This window comes from Lissotriton helveticus, chromosome 3_1 (assembly GCF_964261635.1).
Source record: "Lissotriton helveticus chromosome 3_1, aLisHel1.1, whole genome shotgun sequence".
In the NCBI taxonomy this organism is placed as follows: Eukaryota; Metazoa; Chordata; class Amphibia; order Caudata; family Salamandridae; genus Lissotriton; species Lissotriton helveticus.
The window spans coordinates 1,813,027,551-1,813,046,837 of NC_136061.1; the positions used below are offsets into that span (position 1 = coordinate 1,813,027,551).

Consider the following 19,287-nt stretch of genomic DNA (forward strand, 5'->3'; position numbering starts at 1 on the left):
TTTGGCAAGTAGCTTTTAAATGCCAAGCAGAGCAACAGTAACCTATACACACAGGCCCCGCCATGCGAACCTGTGGTACATTTGAAGAGCTACCTCCGTGGATGGAACAACCAGTGCTTCAGGCCCACTAAGTAGAATTTGAGTTATTCGCTGGGTATATGTCTTACCACTGGACAAGGGACTTACAACCAACTCAAATCAGCCAGTCATGTGTACACCAATCACCAGTATATATATGACAAGCACGGCACTATGGCACTGACTAGCAGTATCAAAGCACTCAAAGTCCGAAGGCTAGCAAGTAGATCAGCAGAAAACCAGGAGGGACAAAAGTAAAAAGTTGAGGGAAAACACCCTAAAAAGGTCCATTTCCAACACCCTTCAACATGCAAATTAGAGGATGTTCAAAGACTCGCTGGGCAGCCAAACTGTGAAACTACTGCTTTTCACCTTCTTCAGCCCATGCACGTAGATTTGCAGACATATGGGAAAATCAAAGCCTTGCTAGAATCTAAACCGATAGAATATGAGCATAACCAGAGAGGGTACTATAAAAAGCCCTCATAATGAGAGTACTGCCTTAATTTGTCACCCAACTGCAGGGCACAAAACACAAAAGTAGATTTCTGAAGCATTACACAATGCTTTGGCACTTAGGTATTTTTTTTTTTTCTACAACCCTGCCTTCTATCTTTAAATGCTATTTTTATCCAATTTACTCTTACCCTATACCAAATTAGGTTTACCCTTCCATGTTTAGGTCTCACCTAGGCAGCACATGCACGTTCTCTTCCAAACATCCTGTATCTAGAATATGGGCTTGGAGAACAGCCCATCTTTGTATTTGGTTTCTCTTTCTGTCCTTTGGAAAGGTTGCCTTTTGTATGGTGGATAAACGTATTAGTCCCTCCTTTTGGACTTTTGGATCCTCTCATGGGGACTGCCCAAGTTACATGTGCTCTTACTCGTCAGGGTTATTTAGAGAGCTTTGAGAGCACTACACTGCTTGCCCGCACCCACCACTCATCCGAGGTGTGCAGGTTATTTCTTTTAATTTAAAAAACCACTTAACACTTAATCTCCCTGGGTCGTCTCTCCTTACCACTCCCACAACACTGCTTGCCTGCCCCTCAGAGATCACAACATTGGTTTAATTTAAATTAGTAGAGTACGGGCAGGGGGTAGATTATGTGATTTGCCAAAAACCACAGAATGCGGAGCCAACGCCGTGGCTCAAACACTGATCCGCAGCTCCCGAAAAAGCACCTCTGAGCACTGCAACACATCTTCTCCCTCTGGGGATAGCATGCTACAGAATAACAGCTCTGAGCCTGAACAGAAATTAAACCTGTTTTCTACAGCTCACCTTGCTTCTGTGACAATTCCTCTCTTTTTGCAACAAGGTCGCTAACTGCGCTGTGACCTATGTGTTCCTTTCTTACTGCTATTACCTGGCCTCAGCTCCCAGGAAGTATGAACCAAACACAAACAACCCTTGCACATGCAGGATTCAGAGGCACAGAAACGGAACCCAGTAACCATTTATGCACCTTCTGGAGGTGCAGTCTGCTGCTCAGAATGCTGCAGCTGGAAAAGGGCTTGCTGGTTCTGCCGTTCCGTGAGCCGCAACCGACCTGACCGAGTGACGGGGGGGGGGGGCGCGTGCGCAGAATAGAAGGTGAAATACTTCCGTTCTGCGATGAGTGCACCAATTTCCAGAAACTTGCCTGGCTTCTATTACAGCTGTGAGGGCAAGTTATTACATCACACAGACACACAACTACACAAAGCCCAGACCCACCTCAATGTTTCTCTTCGATTCATGTCTGACTGTTGAACATTGCTGAGAGAGCTCTACTGCTGTCTGACAGACTGGCTTCAATTCATCAGATGTTTTGCTTGGAATTGCTAAGATGAAAAAAACTTTCTACACTATTTCAGCAGAAGAGGTGCAATGTAAAAGGCTGCATTTTTATGTAGGTAAAAAGAGAAGAAGGGCACCTTGTATTTTGCATCTTTGCTGCCCAGATTGACAGAACACTCCTCTTCCGACTACTTGTCCATCAGAGTTGCAATTCAATTTCCTGCCTCAGAGGCGGATGTAGGTCTGTAAATTGAAGCTGACCTGAGTTCTACTGGGTGGGGGCCATGCAGCAGGGAGCCCCTTTTTCACACTGTGCTGGACCGATGCTTGAGCTGTCAATGGTACCGCATATGTAGTGGCACCGGGGCCTCCTGTACACCCTATTACAGCCGTTTTTTTTAAACTACCAAGCCAGGTGATCAGGTGCCATTTTCTTTGCTTGCATTAGGGCCCTTAGCACTCTGGCTTCGCCAAACATCCTTTTATTCTGTCAATCAGGCTGAGCCCAACCATGGGGTGTGGGATGCGTGCAACAGAGTGACCAGTGGCTAGTTTTGACTAGTTCTGGACTTCTCCACGGGCCACTTTGCTTTGAGTGACCATTATGTCTGGTTGCTTCAGTTTGGCCTTGATACAGGTAGGCGGTAGGGAGGACGGTGGCAGAGTCTCCCCGACCCGCTTGTACATCATTTGCTGACCATGAGTGCATGAGTGCGCACTGCTCCTAAAAACTGCCTGATACCTCTGAGCTGTAATATTTTTAAAATTCGCTCTTTGTAATTTTATCGTTTTATTTTCATTCACCTCTGTTGCTGATACTAATTCAGGGGGCACTAGGGGTCTATTGGAGCTTTTCCAGTAGTGAGAGGGGCTGTGCTCGATCTTCCACCTGCCCACCCCGGTCCGCTTCGGCAACCAGTGCCGTTGAGCGGAGGACAGGAAGAGCCAGTCACCCCACCCCAGCCTCACGCGCGGTTAGCGCTCTAGTTGTGCAGCAGGCAGGGCTATTAAGGCGGCGAGGAGCTGCGGGCAAACCGCGGTAGGGAGGACGGTGGCAGAGTCTCCCCGACCCGCTTGTACATCATTTGCTGACCGTGAGTGCATGAGTGCGCACTGCTCCTAAAAACTGCCTGATACCTCTGAGCTGTGTTATTTTTAAAATTCGCTCTTTGTAATTTTATCGTTTTATTTTCATTCACCTCTGTTGCTGATACTAATTCAGGGGGCACTAGGGGTCCATTGGAGCTTTTCTAGTAGTGAGAGGGGCTGTGCTCGACCTTCCACCTGCCCGCCCCGGTCCGACTCGGCAACCAGTGCCGTTGAGCGGAGGGCGGGACAGGAAGAGCCAGTCACCCCACCCCAGCCTCACGCGCGGTTAGCGCTCTAGTTGTGCAGTAGGCAGGGCTATTAAGGCGGCGAGGAGCTGCGGGCAAATCGCGGTAGGGAGGACGGTGGCAGAGTCTCCCCGACCCGCTTGTACATCATTTGCGGACCGTGAGTGCATGAGTGCGCACTGCTCCTAAAAACTGCCCTATACCTCTGAGCTGTGTTATTTTTAAAATTCGCTCTTTGTAATTTTATCGTTTTATTTTCATTCACCTCTGTTGCTGATACTAATTCAGGGGGCACTAGGGGTCTATTGGAGCTTTTCCAGTAGTGAGAGGGGCTGTGCTCGATCTTCCACCTGCCCGCCCCGGTCCGACTCGGCAACCAGTGCCGTTGAGCGGAGGGCGGGACAGGAAGAGCCAGTCACCCCACCCCACCCCAGCCTCACGCGCGGTTAGCGCTCTAGTTGTGCAGCAGGCAGGGCTATTAAGCCCTCTCGTCGCTCCGAGCACGCAGCGGTCGCGCGCAGGGGAGCGCCTTAGGACGCGCCTAGGACGCGCTTGAGACGAGCCAGAGAGGAGCCCGTCTGCGCCCGTCCGCGACTGGACGGGGCCAGGGGCCATGATCCCTACATCTCCTGCGCAATGCCCGAGCTCTCTTAGGAGGATAAGCTATTCAGCCCAAGAACTACGCAATTTACAATTTATCTCCCTCTCGAGTTGTGTGGAAGACCCATGGCCTCTTCCGGATGGCCCGTTCTCGTGCAAGATTTGTAAATATCAGTCCATTCCCAGTAAAGAGCGCTTGGATAAGAGACTGCCGGAGAACCTTAAGATTTCTTCTCCCATAGGCACAGGCATTCTTTGTAATGTTAGGTCATTATCCAAGCACTACTCTGAGGTTTGGGACCTGATTCATTCTGCTCTTCCAGATTTTTGTTTCTGTACTGAGACATGGTTAAAACCGCATTTGGTCCCAGCTATTACGCTTGGGATTCCATTGGGATATAAAATAATTAGGCTAGATCGCCCCGTGAAAACTGGTGGGGGGGTGGCCATTGTCTATAAGGAGATTTTCACGATTACCATCTTGAACCAAAGCTGTACCAGCGACATTGAAATTTTGTTTTTTAAAATAAGCAACCACATGGGGATCAGCTGGAAGGGGGAATTGGTGTATCGTCCCCCTGGCCCCTGTATGGCTGCCTCTACGATTTTAATGGAGACTTTGGCACCCCACATCTGTATGGGGACCAACTTCTTACTCCTCAGAGATTTTAACATTCATAGCGAACTCTTGGACAATGTAGAAGCTCAAACTATGTTAACAGACCTAGCCACTTTGGGCCTGAAACAGTGTAATAATGGCCCCACCCATCAGGCCGGACACACCCTAGACTTAATTCTGTCGAACTCCCACATGCTGACCTGTTTTCCTCCCAAACAGGTAGAATGGATGGATCACTCTGTGATAGAATTCATTTTACCCACCCTGATAGAGGAACGCCCTCAACCTGCCCTTTTACCACTCTGGCGCAGACAGTGGTACAAAGTGTCTTCAGAGGTTTTTAAAGACACTTTTAAATCCCCGGGCATTCTTACCTCTGATACCTCTGACATTGCTCTCTCCAAATTCAACATAGTTCTAGACACTGCAGTGAATTCTATCGCTCCTTTAAGAGCGTGTAATCAGCGGTCTAATCACCGCCAGGAATTGTGGTACTCGGACCTGCTGCGATCTGAAAAGAAAGTATGTAGGAAGTTGGAGAAGACCTGGAGAAACTCCCATACTATAGTAGATAAAACCTATTATCACTCTGCCTTGAGAATCTATCATAAAAATATTAGAGCAGCATGGAAGTATCACATTATCTCTCAATTGGCTGAGGCAGGTAAGGACCCGAAAGTATTATATCAGGTTCTTAAAACGTTTACCAAACCCATAGCTTGTGAAAGTCCTGAGACTGTGTCTTCAACAACTCTGTGACGATACTGCCAGATACTTCCTGAACAAAATTGAGTCCATCTACGAAAAAAAACGCTCAATCAAGACTTGTAGCCGACACCAGTGACCCTCCCCAGGGGTTCATTACAGGGGACTGTAGACATTAGTTCCATAAAAATGTCCTCTATACCTGAGATCACATTGGATAATGTCAATAATCTGATCGGCACAGTTAAATCAGGATGTCCGGCGGACCTTGTCCCTGCCCGAGTGATGCATCTAATAGGAGACACACTCAGCCCGACTATTCAGACACTGATCAATCTTTCTCTATCTGAAGGTTCAGTTCCATCGGAGTGGAAGAACGCCCTAGTAAAACCCATTAGGAAAAACACATCAGTCCCTTGGTCTGACATGTCTAATTTGAGGCCTATCTCTCTCCTGCCTTATCTTAGTAAATTAATGGAGAAACATGTCAATTACCATCTTTTGAGTTTCATTGAGCGGGTCGAGTGCCTGGACCACTCCCAATCTGGGTTCAGGCCGAAATATAGTACCGAAACCGCCCTGTTATCTGTCACGGATAACATACGTATGTCCTTAGACAGAGGTCTGTCTGAGGTGTTGGTGCTGCTGGATTTGTCAGCAGCATTCGACACCATATCCCATGCCATCCTTTTAAAAAGGCTGGAGGAGATTGGACTAGAAAAATCTGCTCTGGCGTGGTTTGCTAGCTTCCTAACAGATCGTACCCAGCGGGTGAACATGGGGGCATTTAGTTCCGCCTCATCCAAAATCACTAAAGGAGTTCCGCAGGGCTCCTGTCTCAGACCTACGCTGTTTAATGTTTATGTTGCCCCTTTGGCTGGAATCATGAGATCCTATGGGTTTGTACCCATATCTTACGCTGATGATACCCAGCTGTTGTTCACCTTTAAAACCTTTACTCCTGCGGTAAGGCAAGCTTTCTCGAACGGCATGACGGCGGTCTCCAGCTGGATGGCCAATAACTTTCTCCAATGCAATGTGGGAAAGTCCGAAGTCATGCTGTTCGGGGAAACTAAAATTCTGTGGACTCCAGACTGGTGGCCTGCTAGCCTAGGAGCGGCCCCCTCTCCTAAACAGGTGGTAAAAAATCTGGGGGTCCGTCTCGACCAGGACCTCACACTTCAATATCATACCAACATCATTGCGGGGTCCTGTTTTCACGTCATCAGTCTTCTTCGGAAGGTATTCCCCCTCCTACCTGATAGCTCTAGGAAGACTTTGGTTCAGGCTCTCGTGCTGAGTCGCCTGGACTATTGTAATGGTCTTTTATTGGCGGCTAATGAGGGCATTTTGAACAAACTTCAGGTAGTGCAGAACACCGCCGCACGACTGGTGGTAAACGCCCCTCCTAGAACTCCGTCCCGGGCCCTTCTTGACCAGCTACACTGGTTACCAATTCGAAAACGTATCGAATTGAAGACCTGCTGTGTGGTGCATAAAAGCTTGCATAATCTGGGACTGCTCTATCTGGCCGATAGATTTGTCCCTCATCGCCCCACACGCAACCTCCGCTCTAGTAACCAGTTGTTACTACAGGTTCCCAGAGTCAGAAAGGCCAGACAAGGAGGACGCGCCCTCTCTGTTATGGGCCCTCTGCTGTGGAACAGCCTCCCTTTCTCCCTTAGGCAATGCACCAGCCACTTAATTTTCAGGAAAAGTTTAAAAACAGTGCTGTTTCAATACTAATGCCTCATTTCATCGCACTCTCCTCTTACAGCATTGCGCGGAGATACACCTCCGGGTGTGATTCCGGCGCATTACAAACCCATAAATAAATAAATAAATACACCTAGCATTCAGTTGTTACCACCCTACTTCCACTTTAAGTTACAGCTCATATGGCACATTCAAATAGCACTATGCCGTAATTATGGAATTAGCCTAGCGCCTAAATTCTGAATCCCAAAAAACTCCTCACTCTCTCCTCTATGCACCAACTCCCCCAGCTCTCTCTTTCATTCATTCTGCTCTAGTTTCTTCCTCACAAAGTTGCAACTGCCCTCTGCTTCCGACTCCCCCTCATATTCCTTTTCCCCTGCCTCATTCTTCTCTACTATGCCTTTCTCTCTGTTACTCATGCACACTTCTCTCTAAACTCTCTTTCACTCTCTCCAGGGGTGTGGAATTTAATAAAATATCTACTTGTCCATGGGGCAGGTTGCTTCATAAATCTACTTGTCCTGTAACAAAATCCCTTTGGTGCCATGTAGTGCGGCGACAAATGATGGCAACAATCTCATTACATAAGAGCTCTGATTATGCCAAGGCTCATACCATAGTAGTGTTTGAATACTTGTAATCCCCTTATGTTGCCACGTTTCCGCAGATCTACATACTGGGGCTCATGGTAGTGGTAAGCAATAGTTCCAGGGGTAGAATGTCCTTTTGAGTCTGTGCAAACCTACTAACGTGCATGTTTTAAGGGTTTTCAACAACTCTTCTCTAATCTTTTCCCATATTGAGAAATGTTGGAAATGTACTCATGACAATGGCAGGCATATAAACCTTCTTCCAAAGTTGGGGGAAAAGTGGCTGGAGGGAAAGTGAACATGCAAACACTTAAATTTTCGCTTAGCAAATTTACGCATGCATATTTTCCATGCCTGCCAAGTGTCACGCATTGGGCGTGACACTAACGCATTTCAGTGTGGTGTTCCGCAACACCGCACTGAAATGCATTGTCACGCATTTTCCATCATGTCACTGTGAGATTGGCTACGCGGTGGTGCCGGCGCGCGCATCCGGTGCCTATAGCATATTCTGTTCCTTGGCACTGTGCTGCTTCCCACAGACTTGCGTTGCCAGCAGCACTCTGGCTCCGTAAGTAAATAGTTAAATATCTGACTGTTCAGCTCTGGAGTCAGTGCTACAATGTTATAATCTGCCTCCCCTGCTGACTGGCTGCATTTTAATTTCCTACCACGGGCGCTGCTTTCCGACGCCACTGCCTCGCACTCTCATCAGACTGGCAGCTGACACCGTGGGGGCCCTGGGATTGGATGTGACCTCGTCACGTCCTGGAGGAGCGAAACGGCGGGGAATTCAAGTGTCGGCGAGTCCTGGTAGTAGTTCACTGCTCTCTGCCCAATAAAACCCCTGTTAGATCGGCGGGAGGCGGCCAGCATCGAGTGACTAACTTGTCACTCACTTGAGTCTTTCATGGCATCAGAGGCGCCATCAAATAAACATCGTGGTGATGATCGACCGCCTGCGCAAACCAAGAATTGCGGGGCGGCTACAAACTCGTGGCAGCGCTGCACGCAGCATGACAAAGGTGTGCAATGGTTAATTAATCAAACAGGCAACAGGCCCGACGCGACCAGCGGCTCAGCTAAGACCCCCACACAGACAGGGGCAGCCACTGGAGTTGCTGAGCCATATCATCATGCCCAGGCCGGTGTTTGCTGCTGCAGGAGTCGTTAGGCAAGCTGCGGCCGGCCCGTAAGAAGATTCGTGTTGCAAAGTTTGTAAGTAGTGACTGCCTTGTGATGTATCTCTATGCTGCGATTTGTTTTATTAATGGAGCGCCACGGTGCTGCCGGTCCACTACATTATTTTACTAATTTGATTGAGTTTGGATACTACATGCAGCAATAGAGCAGGTCTAGGGAAAACTAGGCTGGTTTAAACATGATCAATTGCCGAGTAGGCGCTGCACTGTAAGAGTGACCGTTCGCCCTCTGCCTCCAAAATGCAGCAGTAGGGGGTGCAAAAAGGTCTCCATTGAGCAGGGGTTGCTGAAATCAGACCACAGCAGAGAAGGTATTGAATATACCGATGATCGAAGATCGGATGAACGGAATGTACACTTCCTGAACTTCAGTCAAAGGTGGAATTTTTGGAATTGAGATTTGTTTCTGTTTAAGCCATGTCATCTGTTTTAGAGGGACTAAGCACAGGTGTAAATAAAACCCAAACATAACTAATGTGGGAGGGTGGAGCACTGATAAATGGTTCGTACCTGCCCTTCATGAAGACAAAGGAGAAGCAGACGGTTGGAGAGGAGATATATATATCCGATTATACTTCTGAAAACAAATGTGTGTGGGGCCCACTCTGTTCATCTGGGCGTTATGTTAGACTTGCAAGTTATCTCATAACGTGTTGCAAAGGCGTCATAGGGACTCGTTGAGCAGGTCGTATTCTGAGTTTTCCTGCAGTGCAAGTTTCAGCTTAGGGCCGAATTTCACTGTGTATATTTATTTTTCTTGTTTTTGTTCATGTGTGCAGGACTACTTGGCAATACCCCTGATAGTTAGTAGTTTTCTTGTGCCACAGCCATGATTCTCTTCTGAGCTGCCACCTGTCTGCCCTGTTACAGCTGAGAACTGACTGTACATCACATAGCAGTCTGTCTTCTCACTGACTGTGACTGTGTTTGTAGTCGCTCGCACCTGGTCCAGGTGATTGTGAGAGCCACTGTGGTGCTTGCCAACGTAACTTCTCAGTGCGCCAAGCATCACTGAGTCAGCAGAGCTTGTAGTGTAACTGTGTGACAAACTGCGAGTGGGGTGTTGGGTTTGGCAGGTAGTGGGCGGCATGCAGGACCAGGGCACACTGCTCCGTAATACAGTTTGTGGATTATGATGTGACTCGTTTTAGAGGTCCTTGTTGCTTAGATGGGTGTAATTCTTGTAATTTATATGTTTTTCTTGTTTTCATTGCTAGATTTTGCTCGTGAGAAAGTGTCACTCATAGTGGTTGAAATGTCACTCATAATTACAATGAATTTAAGAAAATGTCACACATAGCAATCTGAAACCTTGGCAGCTATGATTTTCTCATGCTAAAATGCAGTTCACAAATATTTTCCAGGAGTACTATTTCTTGTCCTACTTCTGTAAATTATTGGGAATTCGCGAAAGCTGTATAGCTGCACTTAGTGCAAGGACATGTGCCACGGGTGCACTTTTGAGACTTTCTTTAATAATAGGGCCCCTAATTTGGCCTGGCGTTTACCATGACCTTTTGGGTTAATAAAAATCTGTCTCTCTCGCTCTGTACCGGATGGCTTCCCTGTGAGTGACAGCATTGTGCTCTGTCACAAGGAGCATATCGGCACACAAACTAGTTTTATTCAGTGCCAGTAACTACTGTGGCAGTGTGTACTTTTTGAGACCAAAAGCAATTTTTGCTTTTGCCAATGTTTGTTATAATGGTGAGGGCCCAGCAGCTCCCACGCCAATACGTTTTTACAAAAACCATGCCAAATCAATTCACACATTGAAAAAAACTAATAAGCTGACAACCAATTTCAGACATACTGACTTTGCCAATACTGGTTTATTTTTGTTTCCATAATCTTATTGAAACTGGAAACACTGATTTTCCAATATGAATATTTTTGGGAAATACTAGCATGCATCAACACTTTACTAAATGATGCTGCAAAAAAATGGTACCTGAAATTTTACATTAGTTAAGCAAAATGTTTTTTTTTCCTACTTTAATTTTTTTGAGAACATTTTATTTTGAAAGCACTCATCAATCTTGCTTTCAAGCTTCTGCAAATATTTGCATCAAATCAGAGCACGCTGGGAGCATTATTCATAGCCTCATATTGCTAAACTTTGAAAACGTGTGTACACATTTTGATACTAGAACGACTGTCAGTAGTGCAGACAGAGCTTACAACATTTACTTAGAGCGCTCAACCTAATAACAAACGCTTTCAATTAATGAACCATAAATACAAGTTTGAACAGCATTAACATATGGACAAAAATATTACTTTAACAGCAGATAGTGCCCTTCCCTGATCCATAATGTGGTGCTGCAAACTGGCAGCCAAAAAGTTTGTGCTGCAGGGGGTTGGGCCTGCTTGTCCCAAGGACAAAATACACATAAAAAATTGTTGCCCTTGACCCCAAACAATATGTCCTGGTTGTCCCACTATAGGAATTCCACATTACTGTCTCTCAGTAACTCACGCACATATCCTGCTCAGGTATCATGCTCTCTTTCTTCATGCATTATCCCCGACCCTTTACAGCAACTCCATTTCTATTTCTATTTTTTTTATTCCTTTTTCCATTGATGTCATATTTCTCCAGCACCGTGAACTCATACGAACGGCAATAGCGCTACTCAAATGTAATCACTTAACTGCAAAGAAAAAAAACAAAGTAAAAAACATTGTCATTTGCAAAGCCAATAGCTCTAACTCTCACAAACCAATTACATTGCAAATGTTTGTTCTAAAACAATGGCTACCCTCTTAATTCCTTTCTTTAACTTCATAAATATTTTCTCGTGGTTAAGTAACCCAAGATTTTGTTCCCTAAAAAATTAAATGGCCTCCTTAAATAAGTGGGCAGAGACAAAGGTCAGCTTGTGCCTCCATCTTGTCGAAATGTTGGAATCTATCACTTAACTTCTCGACTAAATAATCCTGATATCAGGTATTGTTCATAGCCTGCTGTTGCCTCAAACTGAAAGCAGACTATGGCCTGCTCACTAAGGGCTACCTTTGCCTCCATTATTATTTTTGCATGGGTCCCACCTACCAATTTCAGCAACCCTCCCCTCTTCCCCTGCAATGGCTCATTCCAGATTGAACATGGATCAAGGACTATGACACAGGTTTTCCTAAAATATCCAAGTCAGGGAGCCCGGCACAGCTAAGCCATTGCATGGATCTCAGAGTGGCATTTTTAGGAGATGGTGGGTTTTGGATTTAGCTACAGCCTACACAAAAGAATCAATGGTTTGAAAGCCAGGTGGCTTTGGGTAAGTCCAACCCGCAATTCCATTTGTAAACACATCATTGGGTCCCCAAAGTCAATCCAAAAAGAGAGCGGGCGAACGGGTTTTCTTCTACCAGAATGTCACTCATGTCCCCACAGCATGGGAGCACAAGAGGATGCTGCCACTGGTAGCCATGGAGGGTTTCTCGTATCACTTGTTACACAAAGGAGCAGTTAAAGGACACAACTCCCCCAGCCACCTTTCTGAAGGGGCGGTGGTCTGTGCCTTGTTTGACAGGCCTATGAACCTGCGGCAACCATAAATATATATATATATGTGACTCCACCACCCCAATTCTCATACTGGCAAGTGACAAATGGTCAGAAATGCACCACTGCCAAAGACCATCAGCTTTACTGTGGAAATACTTTTAAGCAAGGATTTGTTTACACTGAAAAAACCTGCAAAATACACAGAAGGTTGTGGAGCCCAGTAGGAGTTTATGCACTTCAAACTTCATCACCTGAATACAGCAACACTAGGTAATCTATACTACCCTTGCAGGAGAAGTCCAGGAACAATCCATGCAGAATACTGGCGAGCATATTCAGCTAAATGCTACACAGTAAAGCCACAGCCCTAATGGATGTCTCTATTAAAAGAGAATGTGTGTGCAAAATAACCCAGTGATCTATTACAGATTCTCAGCATCTTCTGTGCTGGGAACCATGCTATTGAAGCCAGTAAGGAGTCATCACAACCATGTCTACTAAGTATTTGCTTTATCACAGATGGATTAAGAGTTGACCGCTTGATTCAAATCTATAAACCACAAATAGAGAATTCTTTGTGGTCACTTGGTTCTCTCTAAGCAAGTGAAATAGAAAGGATTCCTTAACTATGTGTATACTTTTTCGAAACTCAGCTTTCAGTTGTTGCAGAACACCCTGGTTGCCCACTCACTTCTTCACCGGACGAAGAGAATCTTTGCCTTTAAGCTTTGTTTGGGGATGAAGAACATATATACAGCAATATGACAATGGATCTGGGGTTTGCACCAATGGTGCCATTCATGAGGCGACAGTACAGAAAGCCTGCAATGGTGTTCAAAAGGATGCAGACTTGACATGGAGTCCTACTAAGATGGCATCAACCTGCAGTCTGTGCTGTCAAGATGGTGACAGTCTGCATTGACTGCTGACAGAGTGAGGACAGTGGACATGCACTGTTTCTATGGTGGCAACTTAGTTGCTACTGATAGGATAGGAAAGAAGACAATTCGGTCAGGATGGTGGCAGACTGCAGTGTCTGTTGTCAAGGAGATGCCAAATGGCACACACTGCTGCTAGGATGGTGACAATATGCCCAAAATGCTGCCAAGTTGGCATAAACCTACCATGACTAACACAAAAGGGTGTGATGCTTCTGACCAGGGGATAAATTATTACGTACTTACCTACAACGTCACAAATATAAATAACATGTTAGAAGACACCTCATTCACAATTGATAGAGGCATGCTTCATCATAGGTGCTTACACCTCATTCATATAGATAGATACGACCCGAAAGGGATAAACCACTAGTTGGAACCCATTTATTAAAAAGCATTTCTTCTGAATAAGTGCAGGGATCCAGTGTTTTAGTTTTTTTTAATGAATATAGGTGCTGCTTCCTGAATCAAGTTGTTCTCACTTCTGCTGTGCAGTCCAGCGCAGTGGAGGCAAGAACAACTAGGTGCAAGAAGCATGATTGTACCCTTTATGAAAGTTTGACTACATGGAAATCCGCAATCAATTTTTGCTGATGAAATAGGAACAAAAGCCCAAATATTGTTTTCCCAGCAATACACAGGTATGATAGCCTTACACCTCTACTTTTAATTGAATTTTTTCCATAGCTTAGGACCATACAGGCAGGGGATTTATTGGCCCTGATAAGCTGGAGACCCATTCGAGCTAGTTGGAATCGGCTGAAACAACTAGGCAGTTTGGATCACTGATTGGACGTTTCTTCATAATACATCCTCAATTGTTACTTTTTAACCATGACATGGAACCCTCCAAATACCTAGTCATTTTTAGAAAACCATAGCACTTATCCATGAGATAAAACGTTATAGCACGCTCCTAACTAGTGTTTGAGCCCTATTGCGTGGTATCTACGTACCCGAGTGAGGGGAAGGGCCCTATGAGGAAGTATGCCACTATCAATTGTGGGTGTGGTGTCTTCTAATATATTACTATATCTGTGAAGTAGTAGGTGAGTCCATAAAAAGGTATTCCCCGGTTAGAAGCCCTTGCACCCTTTTATGGTTTGTGAGTATATTTTGTAGAAAAAACATGTCTGCCTAAAATTCAGTAAACCACTTATTAGTGTATATAAACCTACAATCAGCTCTGTCAGTAAGGTGAAAGATCGCCTACAGTGGCGCCAGGATAGTGGTAGCTTACACAGTGTAGTTAAGGATTGTAAAGTCTGCACAGAGCTTTGTCGCTGAAAGCTTTGGGGTGGAAATCTGCATTATTAACAATCAAGGCGGCCATTTGCAGTGAGAACGTAGGGTGGTGTCAGTCTGTCTTTAGGGTTCTAAGGATGGGGGGTTACAGTTTACAGTGAATAAAGTCAAGACTAGAATCAGCATGAGGTAAATATTATCAGAACATGGGACAATCTGCAGTGAGTATGCTCAGACTGGTGCCAGTGTATTGAACACCCTGGGAATAGAAGCCTGATTGTATTGGTGTGAGGATTCTATCAGTATACAGTCTGTGTTGACAGTAAGGGGACGGTCTTTACGGAAGGCTGGCAGGATAGTGACAGGATGTGCCAAGAGGAGGAAGGTGGCAGTCCGCAGTGAGTACAGTCATTATGGAATGAGTTGTTAGGCTGGAACCATGAAAAAATATCTTATACCCACAATAATCTGCACTAAGCATTTGTCAACACAGCAGCACATTTAGATAAATATTTCGCACTATGCCAACAGGACCCATTAGATACAACTCTGCCACCATCATGCACACATCCCAGCATTAAACCATTTAGCGGACAAATCAATGGCACCACTTTTAGTATATCAATATAAAGTGATAGTCACCCATTGACAACAAAGTTTTTGTGTTTATTTTGTTCACTAGACAAGTAGGCCCAGCACACACCCTTTAGTTGCCAGTTTACAGTACGGATCTGTGAAAGAGATTTGAGTGCCACTAAGTGAAAAATGTGAATCCACTTATATATATGAATCATTGATACTAAAGTCTTTACTATTGGAATCAGCACTCTAAGGAAATGCAGTGAATCTTGAGCACAGCGTGCATTATTGACAGTCGTTCCAGTATAAAAATGTGTACACGTTTACAAAACATAACAAATGAGGCTATTTTTAAACATGTTTCCTACTACGCTGCAAAATGCACATAAGCAAAATAGATGATTATTTTCTAAATAAAAATGTACACAAAATAACTTGAAAAAACGATATATTAACTAAACAAATGTGCAACTTTAAATGCAATTTGTCTGAGGCATCATTTAGTAAAACATGTTTGAAACATGCCAATATAAAAAAGATGAATTAATGGAGAATCAGTGTAAAACCATTATAGGCAACAGCAAAATAAATCAAGGCCCTAATTCTTTAAAAAAAAATATATATATTATTATTTTTTTATTTAAAGAATTAAAAAAATTAACAACAAGAAAAAAAAATCACAAAAGTGCACAAGCAAGTTTATATCATTGCATATTTGCAGATTTACAACTTTCAGGAATTCAGAAGAATTTACAGAGGCAGTCCCTAAAGCCATATTCCAAACAAACTTTTGAGATTTCTATTTTCAAATGAGCAATTATACATACATGTGCACATTTGTTGATGCGAACATCTGTGAGGGAGTGAAAATTCACTATTCTGACACCTCCTGCTTCCCTATTCTGGAGTCAATTTTCAACCTTTTCAGTTTGTGAAGAAACTAGAGGGGAGATGGTGAATACCCTTAAACCTGTTAGTTGTGGATGCACAATGTATTACAACCATGGCCACCGGAATTATGTGGCAGAGGAGGGCCATGCTATGCGGCAGGGTAGAGTAAATTATGCGACATAATGTGTCACATTTTGTGGCCACATTACTTCAATATTTTGTAATTTTAACACCTGTTAACACTGTCTGGGCATTGGTTGCACCTCATTAGTACCAGTTGAACACCCAACTATAGCAATAAGCAACAGAAAGGTGACCAGTCATCCTTTGCAGATTATGGAGCAGATAATGGATTACGTGGCAAATGCAACAAATGTATACTTATGCAAAAAACGCAACAACCGCACAATCACATACTTTCAGTGGTCCCGATTACAACCTTGGAACAATTGCTTCCTGTTCACTTCCATCTCCTTCCTGTACGTAAATTCGCAGAAGGTGGTGAAATTGGAGCCTAGCTAAAATACAAACCCTCGTAAGAGTCATAACATAATCAGAAAGGCTATTATTAAGGCTCTGACATTATAAGAACGCTGCCACAATGTGTCACCTAACTGCATGGCATTACAAGGGACAGGTGGATTGTCTTACAGGACAAGTACATTTGTGCAACATCCCTTCCCTAGGTCAAGAAGACAGTTTATAAAAGTGAACAGCCTTGACCCAAAAGATAATAGCAGACAACTCCTGGCACAGTCATTCACACGTCACTCCAAGCCATGCAGCTGGATAAGTCTTCAACAACACATTCATATAATTTCACCAATAAACATCCAGAAAAACGTTAATATTGCATACGTCATTGGACCACATCCACATAAGGGGCAAAGATGCCTTGAAAACATGAAAGTCACCTGAAGCTAAGTATCGACACCAAAGCAGATATAAACACTTCTGTGCGCATAATGCTCCACACAGATCCATAACATATTAGACTGCCATGTTCCAGTACAGACTATCAGAATAAACAGTACACTAACCTAATCTCGGCTTGACACAATCTAAATGTGAAAAAAAAACATAATAAAATGACAACAGATCACTCTGACACTTTAGTCAACTAGAATCCCTGAGCAAAAAAGGGCACCCAGATGTCAAAAGAGCAACAGGTAGTTAAGTACTGTGCAAATAACACAACCGAATGCACAGAGGATGGTGATAGTCAACACAACATTTACTTAGGGTGAACACAGTCTTCACTGTGTACCGTCAAGGTGGTAAAATTCTGCACCGTGTGCAAGGATGGTGATGACAATAAGTACCTAGTTCTGTCAGGTGAATGACAGCTTACAGAGATTGCTGTCTGGATAGGGTTGATCAGTGCTCACTCACATCATGATAGTCTGAACTAAGAGATGTCAGTCTGGCGATAACTAAGTCACAGAGATAATAAACAGAACGCAATCTGTGGTACCAGCATAGGGACCAACTTCTCTGAGTGATATTAGGATGATCAGAATACTGTCATCAGAGCACGAGCTTTCATTTAGTGATGTCAGTATGCCGAATGACTGTACTGTGAGATGCCAGGTTGGAGACAGTCTGTACGAAGTACTGAATGTACGGTGACAGTCTGCACAGAAAGCTGTCACAATATTAGCAGTTTACAATTGGTCCTCTTAAATTGGTTGCACTCGGCAGTCACTACTAGCAGGATGATAGAGTATTCAATGGGGTATTGCTATTTTTATGACAGTCCCCACTCAAAGCTGTCATGGTTATACGTCAGTCTCCAGCAAGTCTTTCTTCGGGAGAAACTATATGCCCCAAGTGTGTTCAGGGTGCTCTCGCTACACAGTAAATACTTGTGGGGTGGTGGAAGTCTACCCAGGCAGTTACAATGATGTCGATCTGTGCCGTCTCTCCGCTGGATGACAACGGTCTGCAGTGAGTGTTTCTCATGTGTGATTGCGTTCAGCAGTCCATACAGTCAAGAGTAGGTGACTTATATAGGATGTATACTGCGAGTACTGATTTCTAGAAGAATGAAACCAGTTTTCAATGAATGATACGAGGGTGGCGCCATTGTGGAGCGAGTGTTGGCAGTGCACTGCGTGCCCTCGTGAATTTGACAGCCTGCACAAATCGCGGCAGTGTGGGGCAAGAGCTGTCAGTGCACTTCATGACTTAAGGGTGGTGACATCCGCAGTTTACTGCTGTCGGGATGCAGTCTGCAGCTTGTCTTTTCGGGATGGTAGCAGTCAGTACTATCCTGGTGGGCAATCTAAGAAGAGGCGTAACCTGACTGCTGTGCAGGGTCCCCGCCAGGCCTGCACTGCCTCATTCCCAAACCCGTCCAAGCTGAATTGCAAAGAAACACACATCCCCCGCCCCCGCCGGGTTGCGCCCCCATTACCTGCCGTAGATTCCCTCCGTGATTCGGCTTCGTTTCAAAGGCCTCCGGAGTTTGCTGCAGTCCGCGTTCCGCCGCTTCATCCTCCCGCCCGGGGCTGCCCTCGCGCGCTGCCTGCACCGGGCGCGAGTCACATGGACCGAAAAGGAGATTTTATTTACTGTTTGAAACAAAGAAATAAATATATAGGACCCTCCCTCATCCTCTAGTGCAGCCTCTACATGCTACGCGTAAACCCCAGCCAACATTATGATTGATCGCCGTGCTGACCAATCAGCAGCCGCGGAGGAAGGGGGCCCAACAAATGACAGCGTGGCTATCCAACTGGTGTAGAAACCTAGCTGCCAATCATCTTAGCAAGGGGAATGAGAAGTGAAACATAGAAGTAGAAGAAGGACCAGATCTGCAGTTCCTTCAGAAGCCTCCGATTCACAGACATAGAAAAATGACATAGAGTGGAAGCCCGGTAGCCAAAGCCGCAAGTATAAAAGAAAGACTAGTTGACGTCTCACTTTGAACAATGACAGACGGGCGCCTGCGCATATCACAATCTTAAATAGCGCTAGATTTAATAGCAAAATATTTCTTCCACGTAGTTTTCAATTCGCCTAAACAAACGAATCGTACTCTTGTAAAATTCCTCATCGAATAATATATACTTTGGCAGGGTGCTATTTACTATAGACATGTTTTACTTTTAATACATGAAAATGTTATAGTCAGGAAATACATATAATAAAGTTAATCTAAACTATTCCCATCCACTGAATCCCTGCCTTATTTATTTACGCAACGTATTTGACTAAAACGAAAAGCTAAAACCTTTTCAAGATGGCCGCCACTATCATCCTTCCCTTTCCGTTGAAGTTGGGGCGGACATTCGAATAAGTGATATGACAATTGACTGGAAGCGTTTAAGCCAATTGTGCTTCCCATTGTTGAGATTCAGGGCGGGCCTGGACATTTGTCTTTACTGGTAGGTCGTGTTCTTCCGTAGTTCATGGGAACTGTGTGTTCGAGTGGTTGGGCGGGTCTTCTGCCATCAGAGACAGCACCAATTGCTATCAGAGCTGGCGA

General features: G+C 44.8%; 1 protein-coding gene across 2 annotated transcripts in view; it reads right to left on the reverse strand.

Annotated features, from left to right (window-relative positions):
* MACO1 (macoilin 1) overlaps positions 1–18,469 on the reverse strand; it is a 349,950-nt gene extending 331,481 nt beyond the window's left edge. The window contains exon 1 of one of the 2 annotated variants that reach the window (XM_078682713.1): positions 18,214–18,469. In XM_078682713.1, coding sequence (XP_078538839.1) covers positions 18,214–18,293 — 80 coding nt within the window. In that variant the 5' untranslated portion in view covers positions 18,294–18,469. The remainder of the gene's footprint in view (positions 1–18,213) is intronic. The other variant, XM_078682714.1, reaches the window with a different exon arrangement.
* Between the last annotated feature and the right edge of the window lie 818 nt (positions 18,470–19,287).